We start from the raw sequence: 18,634 nt of genomic DNA on the forward strand, positions 1-18,634 counted from the left end.
TACAGTGGTATACATTGAACATTTATTACAACTAATTGGTGAGGTGCTAAGACAGTGCTAACATGGCCTGAACAGGCATTGGTCACAATCACGACAAAGCTTAATCCAGCCCAGCAGATACAAATGAAAGTGTGAACCGTGAAGACATGTTTACATACACAGAAGTAGGTATACAAGTGACACCGAAACAACTGTATAGCTTTAAAAAATATAGGGCCCACTAATGCCATTTTACCTCATTCAACTCTCACTTTGATATGAAAGGTGGGATCTATTTTTGTAAGATTTCTGATAACTAGGCAGTGCCATGGGAGGGAAGGAAGCTGCCCTAACGTTTGCAGCGCTTGTAAGTGGAGGAAAGCAAAATACATTTGGCTCTGACAAGCACCCCAGAAGGGACAGTCGTGCTTGAAACAGTGACTTACGCAACACTGTGAAGAGAAGAAACACATTTTCTGTGAGATGCTGTTATGAAGAATTCCAGGTTATGTCAATGTTTCCTTTTGTTACTTTGGGGCATCAAAAACCGTCTAAGTCACTAAAAGGTTATGACCGCAAAAAAAAAAAAAAAAAAAAAAATCTCTCGGGAGTTGAATGTTCCTTGGACTTAAAAATAACATGCTCACTAGCAGACAGTCGCTCTCTGTTCCTCGTCCCAGGTCTGGAATGCCAGGGAAAGATTTTTTAGTGTAAAACACACCATTCCAATTTAGCCATTTGTGTATTCCCTTTAAGTCTATAGTTTCCAGTAAGGGTCTTTGGTATAAATTTGGTTCTCTTTTTTAAAGTTTCAACATAAATAGTTCAATTTTAACTCATTTGATATGTATCAATTCCCTTTATTCTCACATATACTGAAATGTCCCGCTAGTCTTTGGTTTCATAGAACCAGGTTTCATATTATAATTTAACAGTGTCCTTTGCCAAAGACAGTAATTAATGAACGTAGACTGCCTAACTGTGTCATTTTCACAGATACAGAATCAGATTGAGAGAAACAGATTTAAAACCTAAAATATCCAGAAAAGGTACGTTTCTTTTTCTGCATCATTCTAACTCATGTTTAAGTCCCTTATCACTTGATTAACCAAATTTCCCTTTAAAAAAATTGTGTGTGTGTGTGTGTGTGTGTGTGTGTGTGTGTGTGTGTAGGCCTGAATGAAGCAGCTTAGCAAAACAGTAATACTGACAAGACGTCATCTGATACCATTAGCTAACATGGACATGAAGGCAGTGACCATCTACAGTGTGTGAAATGCCACAGGAAGTCGTCAACAAGGGAGGAGAGTTATGTCAGTCCAATTTCTTCAAGAACACTACGTGGGGTTTCAGCTTCCTGTGGAGGGAAAATGTGAGACTCTGGTAAGCAGATCCGGGGAGGCTGGAGAGTGAAACTGACACGGAAGGATATGCAAGTATCAGAGAACAGTGCAAGCAGTTCATTGGTTTGGGCGCATTCTGATATTGAGAGCAGGCGGTTATTTAGGGTTTTGGACCCCAAACATCACAGACCACAGAAGGGTATTTTCAGCATGCATTAAATACCTACTGATTATCTACCAATGTGCTGGGTACCACTGCTGTAACACAAAAGGCAGTCAAGCCCACTGGCAATTTAGAAAATCATTGCTACCGAATTAGCTACAGGAAAAGGAAGTCATCTTTGTGTTAAAATTCAAAACCTCCCCTAAATGAAAAGCGGTGAAAACCCCAAGTTCTCCTGAATCTTCACATAGTTTTGTTTCCCATGCCTTTTTTTTTTTTTTTTTGTCATGTGTATTTATAGAAATGTCAGTGTCCCCAGCAGCATGGCTTCAGAAACTCACCTTCCCAGACCTCCCCAAGGCAACCAGTGGCTTCGGTGAGGCAACATAGAGAAAGAATACCCTGGGACCAAAGGCACTTTTGTCCTACGTAACAATCAATACTCATTTGCCAAAGGAAGACAAGGCAAAGCAGGCATAGCTAGAAAAAAAATTACTTAATTTTCCAAAGTGGCTGATTTTGCACATCACAAAACAGGACCAGGTCAAATTCAAGGATTACTTGCAACAATTTTGTAATTAAAAGGCATACTAGAATTTAATGGAGAAAACGTAATTTTTAGTATCCAATAATAAATTAACTTACTTTTGCATCCTAATTATGGCACAGCACAAAACAAGGAAAAGAAAAATATTAAACCATGAATCCATACATTAGATTTAATTGCATGTAAAGCAGTACATGGAATAATCTTAAGTAATTTAAACTCTAGTCTGTTTCTGTATTTGGAAAACTAGGATCATAGTACTTACCTTCATACATAGAGATTTGAGGGACATAAGGCTTAGTGCCCGACTTCTAGAAAGTGCTCAAAAAAATGTCAACTGATAACATGACACAACTGAGACCTAACTGAAGGTATTTAGCATTTAGTACTAAAGTACTGTAAATCAACTCTGCATATAAAGTTCATATGATAACCTTTTAGTAGGTATGTTTATTAATGAAAAATGGGTAAAAAAAATCAGCTTTGGTAAAAACGAAAACAAAAACAGGTTTTAGCCTAACCAGGCTACACATCAAAATATACACGGTGGATAAGCAAACAAGTTAAACAGTGCCACAAGATTACAATCCACTGGAGGACATTGTACAACATAGGTGACTCAGTTTAAAAAAAAAAAATGGCAAGGGAAAAAAGCAGAGGAGTTGTTAAAGATGAAAAGACTTAAGAAACATCAACCCAATAAAATGTGAGCCTTACTGGAAATCTGCTTCTAACCAAGTATAGAAATGCATTTTTCAACAATTAGGAAAAAATGAACCAGGAACAAGTATTAGGAATGACTGTCAATTTGGGGGGTGGGGGGAGCTGTGATACTTCTCTCTCCAGGTGACATGTACGAAAGGATTAAATATGAAATAAGAGGTCTAGGGCTTGCTCTGAAATAAAATGGGGCTGAGGGGAATGGATGATGAAATGAGCATAGTACTAAGAGTACTGAGCTGATGGGCGCTGAAGCTGAGTGATGTACACACAAAGGTTCCTTCTCTTTTATTTGCAGGTCTGAGTTTTCACGATAGAGTTTGAGAGAAGTCCAATGGAAAGATGCAACATTCCCAAGAATCACGTAAGCCAGTCTCTTTCACTTCTCCTGTTTAGCCTCAGACATTAAATATACCATATTGACATCTGAATCACATATATCTTAAAGGAAACAAAGCAATCATTTCCATTTAGGCCTTGAACTGTAACCCGTCCATTTACATGCGGACTTTTTACCATACAGTAACTATATTTCCTTAGGGTTTTAACATTTTTTTCTCTAGCTTACTCTACTGTGAGAATGTGGTATGTAATACATATACAAAAGAGGTGTTAACTGAGTGTTTACGTTGTCGGTAAGGCTTCCAGTCCACAGTTGGCTGTTAAGGTTTTGGACAGTCAAAAGCTGTATGTGAGTTTTCAATTGCCTGGGAGGGTTGGCATTCCTAACCCACTCATTGTTCAAAGGTCAACTGTAACGTTCAGTCATCTTTAAAAACACCATACAGCCTTTAATATATTTATTAAAGGATGCCTACATTGACTTCTATACAGTTAGCACTTCACTTATCCATGTGAGAATGACTCCCACTCTGTTCCCCGGAGCTGGTCAGATTTCCCCGATGTGTTCACTGCCTGCAATCCTATATAGCGTTTCTTGAAGAGAACCATGTTACGTGTCAAATATGCGTTATTTAAAATATGTGTCCTTTCCAAAAGGCCTAGTTTAAAGGAATCGTTTCCACATTTTATTCCTTGAGACTTGTACAAAAAGTACATTCGTTTGTTTTTTTTATGAATTGTGTTCATAATATAAAATGTAATTTTTCCATGTTCACACTGAAATTGTAGCTCAAAATTACCTAGAAAAACTATTACCTAAAGTAGTCAAATTTATAGAAACAAAGTAGAATGGTAGTTACCAAGGGCTGAGGGGAGGGATGGGGAGTTGTTTAATGGCTACAGTTTCAGTAAGACAGGATGAACAATTTCCAGACATCAGCTGCACAACCGTGTACACTGAACAGAATTTGGCAGCTTAACCATTTTTATGGTTTTTATATGTTTAATAAAATTACCTGGAAAAACTAAAGTGTAAAATATACTTGTCAAAATGGATGGAGAAGAAAAAAGGCATTCACATGAGACAAAGTACATGCAATACTTTTATTTTAGACGTGCAAGAAAAGCAATTTCAGAATCTACTGATTTAAAGCAAGCAGCTGTATACAAATAACAAAAGAAGCAACATGTTGTTACAGCTCAGCACACAGCATCCAAAGCAAACAGGCATGAGACAATGCATATTCAGCATTAAAACCAGATGAATAACATACTGCAGGGGTGGGGGAGGGGCAGAGGACAAAAACGGAAATGAAAGACCAGTGTTTCCCCAATGCTTTCAAGGTATAATGCTAAGTTTCTCATTTGATAGCCCATCCAGGTGCTTCAAATGTCATGCAGTACAGCGAGAATGGAAAGAACTGGCCTGCATACCTGCCTAACAGACACACTGATACGTCTTTCAGTGGTAAATCTGTTTGAGCATCTTTTGATTTGGTTGAATGATAGCTTAATCAAGCTTTAAACTTTCTAGATATAAGCAATTAATTATTTGATACTGTTCCTTTTATAATAAGTTGCAATTTTTAAAAGTATACACAATATTCAATATTAAAAGTCTTAATATTTAGAATTTAAGACTATAGTTAACAAATCATTAAGTATTTAAATGAAGACCATATAAAACCATAAGTAGTAAAATACTAGTATTTAAACTGTATGCGAATTTTAATATTATAAAACCATAAGTAGTAAAATACTAGTATTTAAACTGTATGCGAATTTTAACTATATAAACAAACTGAGTATTAACATTTTGAAAAGGTTATTTCCTACTGAACAATAGATATTATAGAAGACTTCTAACAGTTTTCTGATCATTCTTAAAGGGACTGTTCAATATTGTGTAGCACAAATGTGATCCAATATATGTGGCATTACAAACTTAAGAACTGTGAATGTTTTACCCTTAAATATTGTGTAATAGTACAGATTTTACTTTCTTGAATTACTTCCAAATATACTTTTATGTGATACGTGAGAATACATTAGCTCAGAGACCTGTAATATAGTCACACTAAATACTTTGTTTTCGCCCCCAACATTTGCAGACCAGGTCATGCTGTATGTTATGGCACTGTCTATTCTGCTGTAGCATTTCTGCTATATATTCTTTGGTAAACATTTTAACGATTTGTAAGTTTCCTCTTACAAGATGAATCACAGATGGTTCATAAATGATGACATGTACGTGTTTAAGGTGAAATACTACTCAAAACATTCATAGGTCCTATTTCAAGAAGAAATTAAACCAGTTGAGAGCAGGAATAAACTATATCAAGATTACAAACAGAATGAAAATCAAACAGAAAAAGAGAAATGACAGGAAAAAAAATTACAATGGTAAAGGTACTGGTTCTGAAATGATCTATTATATAAGATAATCAGTCACCAAGCTGAGGGCATTTTCTTTCATAAGTATATCAGCTCTCTATTTCCTCTGTGCAATTCTGCATACACGATGAGTAGTCACTTAGTACACAGGGACATTAAAATATTCATGACGTGGCTACAAAAGAAATGCATATATTCTTATACAGTATACAAACTGAGAGACACAATCAGAGTTCTAGAATGTTTACTGCACAGTAAAGAAAATGGAAACTTAAATTTTTGTTTTTGTTCTTTGGTTTATGGCTGAGTATTTAACTTATGAACAGTGCTAAAGGAGTTCAGATTCATCTTTTAAAAACCTCATATAATGACCAAAATGACCTATGTCCTACAAAAATCCAAAAGCACTGTATTTGCTAACAGGCTGAAAAGATTTCTGGTCAGTACTGAGTTAACTGAAAATTCAATTAGAACACTACCTCCTGCCAGTCTTCAAGTATGTCAGGATTTTATTACACAAAGTAAAGGAATTTAATCCCTTAATGAAAATCATTACATCCTGAGGTGACCATAAACGCTTTTACAGATCCTAAAGGAAAGTCTTTCCCAAGAAGTAGTGGAAAAGCAGTCACCCATTTGGTGTTTTAAGTAGCAATGGAAGTTTTTAATGGTTCGCTTAGCTTTAAAAAAATAAAATAAAATAAAAACAAAAAAAAAAAACCTCTAAAGACAATGCCTTTGAGACTGAGGATATTACTTTTCAAATAATCCTCAAGATAGATTATAAAGAAATCGCCAAAAAGACGTTCAATATCTATGCCTACAAACATATGTAAATAGAAGTTTCTCATATCAACAAGGTAACCTGAGGTGACGTTTTAAACTGAGCCTAGAGTGTCCAGAGATGGATTTCTAGGGACGCCAAGAGCCCCTGGAATCTAGAGGCAAAGTTCTGTGCAGATTTTCCTGAGAAGAGGGCCCAGGGTTCTTTAGACTCACAAAGGGATTTTACCCCTGCCAAAAGGCTTGTGATTCAAAGTTTAAAACTCATTTGAGTGCTTTTAAAATATCCTCATTTTAATATTAAATTCGGCATTTTGAAATGTTAGGCTACAAAGTCATGTAAACTGTTCGAATATGTGACAGATCCCTCATACAATAACCGTTAAAAAATAAAAGTATCTGAGAAGCGCCAGTTAAATTTTAATCCTCAGATAATTCTTAAAACACTTTAAAGAGATAGTTGTGCCTCTTCCCTACGCAATACAGTGGAATGAACCAGCAAGTTAAAATAATGTAATAAACCCCAGCTGCTTCATTTTCTTATAGAAGCTCTCATTTTCATTGGGGAATTCTATTCCTATATCAATGACATTAGCACTTCACAGTTATTAATGATAGTTTTTTGTCAATGAACCTCTGAACCTATTTCAATATTCTGTGTAAAAAAAAATTATAAGTCCCAATGATGAATCACTAGCAGAGTAAAATTTCTTATGAAAGTATCAGTTAAACAAAGTATTGGGACTATCCCTTAAAAGTTAATGGAATTAGACTTTTCAGGTAATGCTAAAACATAAATAGCAAACTTGACAAAAACCAAACTGAATTCATAGGTCCTACTACATTTTGATGCATATCAGAACTCCAGCACGTATTCTAGTATGCTTTCTTACACCCAATGAAACTCTTGCTGTGATACATATTCTCTGTGTTCTGGAGAGAGAACAAGAAAAGTCTAAGTCTGTCAACCTTTCACCTAAATACCAGTTCTTTGAACCTTTATATTACAGCTTTTAATCTTTTTGTTTTCCCTTAATTCTATACACACTGTGTAAAAACCACCATGGAGAGCTTATGCCCATTTAAAGAAAACAGAAAGGTACTTTCCCAAATAGGGCTGGGCACACAAGCTGTTCTCCCCAGAAGAGACTTGGTCTGGAAGAGAACAGAGTTCTCATCCATGACTGCCCAGCCCGGCATGTCTGACAGACCTTTTACTACACTTAGTAAAGGAAAGGGGAGATGATAAACCAAACTGTTCCTTACAGCCAATTATCCATATTAGGTATACTTAAACAAGAAATTAGCATCCATCAATTGTGAAGAATATTCTTTATAGGGAGAAACCCTCTCTTCATTGGAAAAATATTCAAGAAACCCCAAAATACACAAAAATAATGTATCCTTTTAGCACTTTTAAGTTACTATAACATGTTTCAATAATTTCTCAGTTTAGACAGTCTGAAAAAGTTGTGCTATATAAATGCCTTAATGACCACTTAACATTTAAGATTGATTTTAAGCTAAGTGATAGATATGCCCACATTAGCCAAGTTGTTTTTTCTCTAATATCCAAAGAAAATATTACAGTGGATTAAATATAATTCTAGTATTCTGGGCCCTCACACCACCAGTACATCTTATGAGTCATAGAATAATTATTTAAGAATTGGGGAGGGTGAGAGTCAAGTCTGTCGTAATACACAAGGGGTCCTGTGCAGAACCAGAACTATCATCATCTTCTCCGACCCAGGCAAGCTGAGTTTCTTCATACATTAAAACATCAGTGATTTTGAAAACATGGGAATAGAGGCCAGAATGAAAACGTAAAAAAATTTTTAATCCAGTTGTATTACACAAATACCGCAAACTGCCCTTAGTACCAATTCTTTGGAGACCTATTTTCCGAATAAAGAGGAGACATTATTTTCAACCTGAAATGAGCCTACAATCCTGGACAATCCTTTCACTCCTCACTCATTTGCTCCCCAGTAAGTCTATTCTAGACCCTCAACATTTCCCTCAAGTTATCTATGTCTCCTCTTTCTCCTCTGTCCCTAGCAGCTCTACTCCAGTTTCTCAAAGCAAAGAAGATGACAACTTTTTCAATTTCACTCATTCACCTGATGAGGAAAAAACAAACTACAGCTTTACCCCGTTATCTCCTCCTAACAGGAGGAAGGTTCATCTTGCCTGAGACCAATGCTTTTGATTCCATTCCCATTCACTCTGCCAATAATATAATTTCCCCTTTAGTCTATTCCTGATTTTCACTGCTGCCTGCATTCCTCCTTCTCCGTAGTATATGTGCATGGATGTTCACCTTTCCTCCATACCGAGTAGCTTTTTTCTCAACCCCTACAACAAGAACCAGAGGCAGCAGTAAGTGGAGGTTAACAAACATAGCAGAGAGAGGAATTAAGTGACACCTATTCTTAAAACTGCCTACATTGCAAAGACAAGACAAACTCCATTACCTTAAAAATTCGCAGATATTCACCATACTAGGCTCATGACGCAACAGTCTAGGAAACGATAATGAAACTGGTAAGCTAGCACTTATCTGAAGACTTAAGTCTTATTGAGATGAGTGCTTAAGTAAACTACAGGTATTGGGTCCAAAAGGCAAAACCTAGTCTCCCGCTTTTCTCTTTCTAGTACACAAAGAGAAAATAGTTTATATTTAATGACAAATAAATACAAGTGAGTGTAATTTGAAGTTACTGCTCTATTTGTTTTTATTGTAGAGGAGCTTCACTTATTTCTTGTACTAAAAGTAGTATCCTCTATCCTTCATGTTCTAGGATACAGTGGTCTCAGGGGCACGTGGGTGGCTCAGTTGGTTGAGCATCGGACTTCGGCTCAGGTCATGATCTTGCCGTTCAAGCCCCACATCGGACTCTGCGCTGACAGCTTAGAGTCTGGAGCCTGTTTCAGATCCTGTGTCTCCCCCTCTCTTTCTGCCCCTCCCTTGATCTCCTCCCCCCCCAAACAAAATAAACATTAGAATACAATGGTCCTTTTTACTGGCTGTATTCTGTGGCAAAGTTCCTACTCTCAACTCTGGAACCCTATTCCTTGTGCTGAGAGACCAAAGGGCCAGAAAATATCCAAATTCACTAAGATCTATGTTTAGTAATGAATAGAAAGAGAACTCAAAGCCCTTGTAAGGTACCTTTTATGACACAGCTCATAATGTCAGTCTTCTTCCACCAGCTATTGTGAAGCACTAGTAAAGTCAAACATTTTTTGACATTAAGTTAGCAATGATTGGCAAGAGCAATATGGTGGTTCCAGATGGTCAGTGTCTAAAATGGCCAAGAGCACACAAGTACCTCACTTTACATGCTGGAACTTTCTTTTCAGCAAATTCTACCTAATTTTACCTAATGGAACAACACAATGTATACTCTTCCATTCAGACAGCATCATTTTGTCATTTAAAAAATTTGTAAATTAAAAAAATATTTAATACATTAGTAAATAATATTTATCAGTGTTAATTTCCGGCTTTCAAAAAATGTGGTATGATTATGTAAGATGTTAACATTAGGAAAAGCTGGATAAAGAGCATAAGGGAGGGGCGCCAGGGTGGCTCAGTCGGTTAAGCTTCTGACTTTGGCTCAGATCATGATCTCACAGTTTGTGAGTTCAAGCCCCGCGTCAGGTTCTGTGCTGACAGCTCGGAGCCTGGAGCTTGCTCCAGATTCTGTGTCTGCCTCTCTGCGTCCCTCCCCTACGTCACACTCTTTCTCTCTCTAAAAAATAAACATTAAAAAAAATATTTATACTTATAGTACATGTTTGTTTTATAGTTCTAGAAAAGGGAGGGGGACCTCAAACATTTTCACAGGTAATACTGGTAAGTTAATGTCCCACCCCTAGATCTTTCCTCACTTGATATACTTTGAGTATCTTTCCATATCATTACATAGAAATCAATCTCACTGGGGCGCCTGGGTGGCTTAGTCGGCTAAGCGTCCGACTTTGGCTCAGGTCATGATCACACGGTTCGTGGGTTCGAGCCCCGCATCAGGCTCTGTGTTGACAACTAGCTCAGAGCCTGGAGCCTGCTTCTGATTCTGTGTCTCCCTCTCTCTCTACCCTCCCCTGCTCATGCTGCCTCTCTCTCTCTCTCTCAGAAATAAACATTAAAAAAAAAAAATCAATCTCATTGCCTTTACAGCCAGGTTAACATTTTCATGTATGGTTGTAGCATAATTTTCTTAACCTATTTCCCATTGATTAACATTTGGGTAAGTTCCTAAGTGTCCATCAACTGACAAATGGATCAAGAAGATGTGGTTTATCTATACAATGGAATACTACATGGCAATGAGAAAGAAAGAACTCTGGCCATGTGTAGCAACATGGATGGAACTCAAGGGTGTTATGCTGAGCGAAATAAGTCAGGCAGAGAAGGACAAACACCATATGTTTGCACATATAGGAGGATTAGGAGGAACTTACTTAACAGAGGACCATGGGGGAGGAGAAGGGGGAAAATAGTTGGGGAGAGGGAGGGAGGCAAACCTTGAGAGACTCTTGAATGCTGAGAACTGAGGGCTGATGGGGGTGGAGGGAGGGGAAGGGGGGTGATGGGCATGGAGGAGGTCACTTGTGGGGATGAGCACTGGGTGTTATATGGAAACCAACTTGACAATAAACTATTAAAAAAAAACAAAAAAAACATTTGGGTAAGTTCCAATGGCTTACTATTAATACTGAGTCTTAGTGTATTTGTATGTTTCTGTTGGACACAATTCCTTGAAATTTAACTGATGGGTCAAAAGGTGTACATATTTAACTGTTAACAGCACCAACTATGCTCCAAAATGGACTACAAGTTTAAGTGCTCACAAACACCAGACAAGAGGGTCACTCATCCATGCCAATCCAACAATCAAAAGAAGTTCTCATTCATATTTTACTTTACATTCCCTTACGTAAAAGGGCCATTTGTTTTTTTCTCTCATCTGTGAATTATTTATTTTCTTTCATCTGTGAATTATTTATTTGGTCCTCCATTTGCATCAGAACTTGAAATGCTTTAAATTTGATCAGGGTTTTCAAAACATAAAAGATTTCTTTGAATCACTGAATTTCAAATATTCAAACTCTATCTTTACTAAGTAAATTCTTTAAGGCTTGTAAGGCACAAAAGAACAACAACAAAAAAGTCTACATGTACAACAAAAGCCTATATATGCAAATTCTGGTCATTTAAATTATTCCTCCTCTCAAAAAAATTTATCAAATCCCTAAAGTGGATGGGGAAAACAGAAAATTAAAAAATACTATAATTGCCTGCAGGGTATACTCAATTCTGTTTCCAGGTAAAAACTCAATTACCTTAACAGACATTAACAGATTTGGTTATTGTTCAGGAAATGAAATTACATAGTGACACTCCACAAGCTTTGCTGTGGGTTAGCTGCTAAAGTCAATCACAGATTATCTCTGCAGGCACTGGTTATCAAGTAAGGGTGATTTCGTTGACTCACAGAGGGGATTTTTATAGCCATTTACATGTTCTTAATAAGCACATTTGTCCTTCTTTTACAGTTCTCAGGGTTTTTTCTCCCCTCCTGCTTTTGATTCATTGCAGCCAATCATTTACACTTTGGACTATATGTTATATTGAGAAGATGTAGTGGTCTGTAAAATGTAAATGGAATCTTTGTATATCCTATCGTGTTAAATTAAACTAAAGCTTTTCAAGCACAGCACTCCTGATACTTGAGGATGGATAATTCTTTATTCTAGGAGGGCTGTCCTGGGCGCTGTTGACGCTTAGAAGCAGCCTTGGTCTTTACCTCCTAGATGCCAGGAGCACTCCACTGCCAGTTGTGGCAATCAAAAATATGTCCGGGCATTGTTTAATGTTCCACAAGGAGGCATGACTGCCCCACTCCCCGCCCCAGTTGAGAACCACTGAGTTAATCTAATCATCTCTGGTTGAGGGTTAAATTCTAGTGTGCTTACCAGTATTTGTTCATTCTTCTACAATGGACATTTTTATTTAAAAAAAAAAAGGCAATAGAGGAAACAATAAAAGAAAATGTAAAAGAATGTGTCAGTAGGGGAAAAAATAACTCAAACTTTGAAATTTTTCAGAAAGTACTTTTTAAGGAAACACCTATGAATATCCTCTTTGCAGGTCCCAGCCCTAGGCCTCATGCAATCAATTTAGTAGATCAGGATCAGCATTGAAGAAAAGAGAACAGAAAATGTGAGATTACAAAACAAGAAATAAAAGTATTATTTAACAAAAAGTTTTTTTAGTTTATGTGTGTGTAACTATTGTGATATAAAAATGTCATTTGTTACTGTGGGTTCTTGTCAAATATTTTTTAAAATCAGATTTACAGCTACTGATTTTAAGTTACTCCACCTTTTCATTATTACAAATAGCCCAGAGTAGCAAGAGCTGGCTCAAAATGAGTTAAAATGAAACAAGGCAGGGAATCCTCAAAATTCTGAAAACCAGACAAATACAGAGCTCGAAAAGCACATACACTACAAAATGATTACAACCTGAAAATCAGTGATCAAGGACATTGGTCAAATTGTTTCTTATAAAGCGTAAAATGAAAGACAAGATTTGTTCTGCCTTCTGTTTTTTCTGTATCTGCCTTTCTGTATTTTCCATTTCAAGTATTAATGTACTCAAACCTTACTTATCCAGTTTGTTCTAGCTGACCCCAATCAAGTTTACTTATAAATAATTAAAATATGGGGGCACCTGGGTGGATCAGTTAGTTAAGCGTCTGACTCTCGATTTTGGCTCAGGTCATGATCTCATGGTTTGTGGGTTCGAGCCCCATGGAGCCTGCTTGGGATTCTTTCTCTCTGTCCCTCTCTCTGCCCCTCCCCTGCTCTCTCAAAATAAATAAACTTAAAAAAATTAAAATACGCTGGCCTTGTTAACTTCTAACCCAATTTAAAAGAAAAAGGGTAGGCTTAAAGGTTTTAACAAAGAATGGAAATTACAAAGGAATCAATCATAGGAGTTTGTCTTATTAAACCAAATCCTAAGAGGATTTATATCAAAACAGCTTTTTTGCTGTTAAATGATACTATTGTAAAAATCTGAACATATCTAGCTGTTGTAAAACAATGTACAATACTCTCGAGTTTGCCTAGCATGCCCAAATATTCTTAATTTTAAAAAAACCCAAACTTCATACTAAACGGCATGTTATTAATTACTCCAACTACTTATTTACTTAAAAATAATTTTGAGTTACAAAAGATTCGTTTTTAAAAATCACTTTTTCTAAGACTCTTACCTTTCCATTTTTATGCAGTCCAACAGATTTATTACTTCCGCAAAGATGTTACACAGTGCTAAGATATATCATGCAGCCCCAGCACTAAAACAAATCAATTTTAGCAGTGCTAATTCTCCACAGAGCACCACTTTCTTCTAGCTGAGGCAGATTAACAACTGCAAATCCAAGTGAATCTATTCATAAAGTGGATCATCTCGAAGTAGAAGCAAATTCGTAAGTGTAATGCTTGCTTTTGGTACCTCACTTATTTTTTCATTTCTCAGACTACTTTAGTGAGAAACAATACCAACAGCAAACAAAGCTCAAAAGGAAAACCCCCACAGATTTCAAAATGATGCTGTTAGTATAAAAAAGAAAGGCTGACACATCTCAAAGCGCTGATCAACACCATCATGCATCTACCGCTGAGGTTAAAGCCCGACGCCCGGTGTTTAACTATCTGATCTTCACGGATCAGGCAAGGACTTGAAATCATCTCACGTGCAACAGTCTTTGCATAACACCCCACTTTATCCATGCCACAAAGATGGTAAATTTAGTAGTTACCAAGAAATAAGTTGGGGGGTCAAAGGGACTAAAGCCTTAGACTGCTCTTTATCATAAGATATCCTCAGACAAACCTCCCCATTCTTCATTCTGGCTCTACAAAATTAAGGAGCAGAGAAAAACTGGTAAGTGCCTGACTTTACAAAGAAAATGCACTCTATATGTCCTTGGTCATTACATGTATGTTTATAAATCAACTGTACCACTCCCCCAGTCCTCCCCCCCAAAAAAACTAGCTTAAAATAGGCACTTAATTGGTGGTGTGGGCAGGGGGTGGAATGTTCCAAGTACTGCAAAGAATGTCAATTTAGTAATCTCAGCATGTTGCACTTTAGTAATTTAAGAATCAAGTTAAGTACCAGCGGCATGTTAAGAAAACATGTGTTAAATTCCAACAGACATTAAAAATTGGATAATGGACCAATTTTTCTGGGCTTTACCCCCAAATCTAATTATGTATTCACAGAACCAAATACCAAAAGGAATACACGTAGAGTTCAGTCTAGAAATGTCAAAACTGAACCACTATTTACCAAGTAATTAAATAAAATTAAAAAGATCTTTATTATTTAATCACAGTGTCTGATATCATAGCAATTATTATTCAAATACGCATTTATGTTACGTTCTCATTACTGACTATAATATGCTAATAGGAAAGCTACTTTATCCACTGTCTGTCTGCCCTGTTTGCCTATAAAATGAAGGACGACCTGAACAAACTACATGACATATATACCAATCGGGTAAAAGAAATTTTAAAGAAATTTTTCTGAAGAAATGAAACATTCTTAAGGATACAAATATAGATTTCACAGATTTTAAAATCAAAATTATTTTGCGATATCCATGTAACATTAAGTCAACAAATATTTTCATTATAAATTTAAAGGCATCTCTGGTGTTTAGAAATAATCAATTCATATAAAAGATCTGACAGCAAATACAAAAGTCACAATACATGGAATACTAATTAATTAGGCCTTCTACAAATTTAAACCTGCATTTAGAAAAATGTCTTTATAGCTATATTTACAATGTTGGGAGCAAAATCATTTCATGACGTAGGCTAAGTGAATACTATATCCCAAATTATAAGACCAAAAGAGCTACTATAAATCCAGGAGTTTAGATAAATCCAAGAAGAAATGATTTTAAAAAACAGTATTTATACATCCAATTAAAAAATACCAACTATTGATAATTTGGACAATGCAAATCTTCAGTATAAAAGGAAAAAAATGGCATCTTAGAAAATCTACTCTGTTCCATACAGAAAAACCTGCAGAATGATGAATCTCTTTATTCCTGAAAGACAGAGAAGTTGGTACCTAAAACAGAAGGTTTAAAATACACATACCAAGACAATAAACAAAGGCAGGGGTGGAGGAGACGACGAGGGAAGGGAGAGAGATGGACAGAGCTCAGTGGTTAAGATTTCACACAGCTCTGAAGTCTAGCAGATCTGGGTTTGGAACGCTAGGACCAGGTCACTGGAACCTTACTGAGCCTCTCTGTCATCTGTTAAAAAGGTACTCGTGATCTTTCTCAGGGCCTACTGAGGAAGCACAGGATGCTTCACATCTAAGGACTCAGTAAGCATTAGCTGTCATCATAGTTCTGCCCTGTTTGCCTGTAAAAGGACTACCTAAACAAACCACAACATGTTTATTTAATTGGAAAAGAGGGAAATTTTTAGCAAACTTAGAAATTTTAGAAATTTAGCAGTTTGTGGAATGCTTTTTCTCATCTTATTCCACCACCTATTTTATGAACATAATATTCAAATACTCTTCCAGAGATGTAAACATGTATCAAGTATCTGGCCATGTGTAGCAACATGGATGGAACTTGAGGGTGTTATGCTGAGTGAATAAATCAGGCAGAGAAGGACAGCTACTATATGTTTGCACATATAGGAGGATTAGGAGAATTTAAGGAGGGCCATGGGGGAGAAGAAGGGGGGAAAAATAGTGGGGGAGATGGAGGGAGGCAAACCATGAGAGACTCTTGAATGGTGAGAACAAACGGAGGGCTGATGGGGGTGGGGATAAGGGGAAGGGGGGTGATGGGCATGGAGGAGGCACTTGTGGGGATGAGCACTGGGTGTTATATGGAAACCAACTTGACAATAAACTATTAAAAAAAAAAGTATCAACCTATAAATGAATCTATTTTAGGAAACAAGCATCTCGTCGTCCCTGGATTTGTGACAGTATGTTGGCAAATAAGCTAAATGAGTAACAGATTAAACCTGAACAGAATCATTGGAAGCCTTACTGCCACAGAGACTTTAGTTTGGCTTCATAAAGGCCTTAATCTGCAATGTATTCTAACTTACTCTAAATTCAGAACGGACTAGCCACGTTTTGCCTCCTCAAGAACTGAATGGCTACATTGAGAAAAATGGTTTATTTAGACCACCAAATAGACAATGTCTTAATGTACTATCACTTTGGTCTATGAACAAAATGATGTTAAGATCACAGATGAGAAATAGGGCCAAAGTTCTCTACTAAAGGTAAGAAACTGTAATTAATAGCAGTCAAAAAAACCTTTTTTTTAAACTAGGGCGAGACAGGGTAAGAAAAATCTTACATGGGACCACAGACATCCCATGCTTCTCTCTACTCCTACTTTCTACTAAAGATACAAAAATACTGCTTCAAAAAGGGAGATACTACTTACTATTAAAATACTTTTAATAGGGAAGATACACACACATACTTACAGATAAATATGGACTTGGAATAAGTTTTTATCCCAATATATCAAATACTCAACACATACTATAAAGTAAACTGAATACATGTGCCATATTTATAAAGTCAATAGCAAGTTCACAGTAGTTTAAAAAACACTCCAGACAACACAGGAGAGATCAGCACCCTAAACACTACTCTGCAGAAAAAAAAAAATACACCAGAAGGTGAACTTCAAGAACTTTAGAAATGTTGTAAGGCAGATGTAATTAATCAAGAAATGATGAAAAACCTGAAGGAAATACAAGGACCTGATAGACTATACCTCCATAATAACAAAATAAAAAAGTGAACAAGGGAAGAGACAAATATGAAAAATTCTTAGTTCCTGATTCTGCTTTTAACCCAATTTTTAGAAAAGTCGGATCAGTAAACAGCAAAGTAAAGAGATGCTTACTTTAAAACCAAATAGGAGTTTGTGGTCAGAAGAGATGTTAAAAAAAGAATCTCCCCAATGACATGTCTGCAGTCAATGGGTAAAGCACACGGCAAGCTGTACACACCCGGAAAAGGGACAGTGCTCATTTCACTACTGACACTGAGTGGCATCAGGGCAGCCAACCAAAGATTCCACTCGTGCAGGCATCTTAACCACTGTTTCGGTAACTCAAGATCATTACACGTACAGTGTACTGTCTCGTGTCTAACAGATGTATGTTCTGGATGATACTGTCCCAACTTTGAGCAATCCTCACAACTGACTCAGTTAGTGACTGATGCGGGGCCATTACTGAGGCCCCTCCTCCCACAGAGGCCCATTAGAAGTTATAATGGACAAAAAGAGATTTACTCTTCTTAGTTCACATTTCTGTTATAGCAGGAATGCTAAAAAATTGTATTTAAAGCCTCCTTTAATAATAAAGACAACTATCTTAATGAAAACACACTATTTTTTATATTGACTAGCTCCTTCTCCTCGTGTTATAGACTTTCTATTTGATTAAAACCACAATTACTGTTAAAGCATAATTCAACTCGGTATCTGAATTAAGGCATCCTTAAATTTTTTGAAAAAGGTGGCCTTATCTATGAAACTTTAAACTTCAGAAATTGAAGGTCCAGAAACAACAAATACACAGTTAACCCCAGACAACTATGGAAATTGGAAAGGGAAGAGGTTTATTAATGGTTTTCATGATAGTTATCAAAGCAAAATAAGAACGTAGTCATTTGACAGAACACGGTTTGTTATTTAAAAAGAGCAAAGAGGGGGCGCCTGGGTGGCTCAGTCGGTTAAGTGTCCGACTTCGGCTCAGGTCAGATCTCACGGTTCATGGGTTCAAGTCCCAAATCAGGCTCTGTGCTGACAGCTCAGAGCCTGGAGTCTGTTTCGGATTCTGTGTCTCCCTCTCTCTCTGCCCCTCCCTCGCTCATGCTCTGTCTCTCTCTGTCTCAAAAATAAATAAACAAAAAAAAAAAAAAAAAGAGCAAAGAGAAGGCCAAATACCTTTTAGTTAGTTTTGGTGATATACAACTAGAGACTTCTACAAAAAGTGTAATTATAACACTGTCATCTGGATGGCTACATTTGCACTTGATGGACATGAAGTGAAAATATGAACCAATCTGGGATGAAAACACCAGTCTCACAGAGGTTACCTTAAGTAATTCACAACAACGGATGGAGAGTTCTCAAATTACTGTTATCTTGACGAATCTTTCCCCTCCTTAGTCTGCCCTCTAAAGGTTTAGACTCTATAGTGTTTTAGGGTCCAATGGGCCATCATTATGACAGACCATCTCCAAAGTAAACAATCCAT

General features: G+C 36.8%; 1 protein-coding gene across 4 annotated transcripts in view; it reads right to left on the minus strand.

Moving 5' to 3' along the window:
- AP1S2 (adaptor related protein complex 1 subunit sigma 2) overlaps nucleotides 1-18,634 on the minus strand; it is a 29,252-nt gene continuing 10,618 nt past the window's right edge. For 2 of the 4 annotated variants that reach the window (XM_039233939.1, XM_039233942.1), the window contains 2 exons: nucleotides 2,131-2,139; nucleotides 1-1,336 (listed from right to left, as the gene is read on the minus strand). In XM_039233939.1, coding sequence (XP_039089870.1) covers nucleotides 1,289-1,336; nucleotides 2,131-2,139 — 57 coding nt within the window. In that variant the 3' untranslated portion in view covers nucleotides 1-1,288. Of the gene's footprint in view, nucleotides 1,337-2,130; nucleotides 2,140-4,184; nucleotides 5,664-18,634 lie in introns of those variants that run through there. The other 2 variants (XM_039233940.1, XM_039233941.1) reach the window with 2 other exon arrangements.

This window comes from Hyaena hyaena, unplaced genomic scaffold (genome assembly GCF_003009895.1).
Source record: "Hyaena hyaena isolate Hyena2069 unplaced genomic scaffold, ASM300989v1 scaffold_80, whole genome shotgun sequence".
Classification (NCBI taxonomy): domain Eukaryota; kingdom Metazoa; phylum Chordata; class Mammalia; order Carnivora; family Hyaenidae; genus Hyaena; species Hyaena hyaena.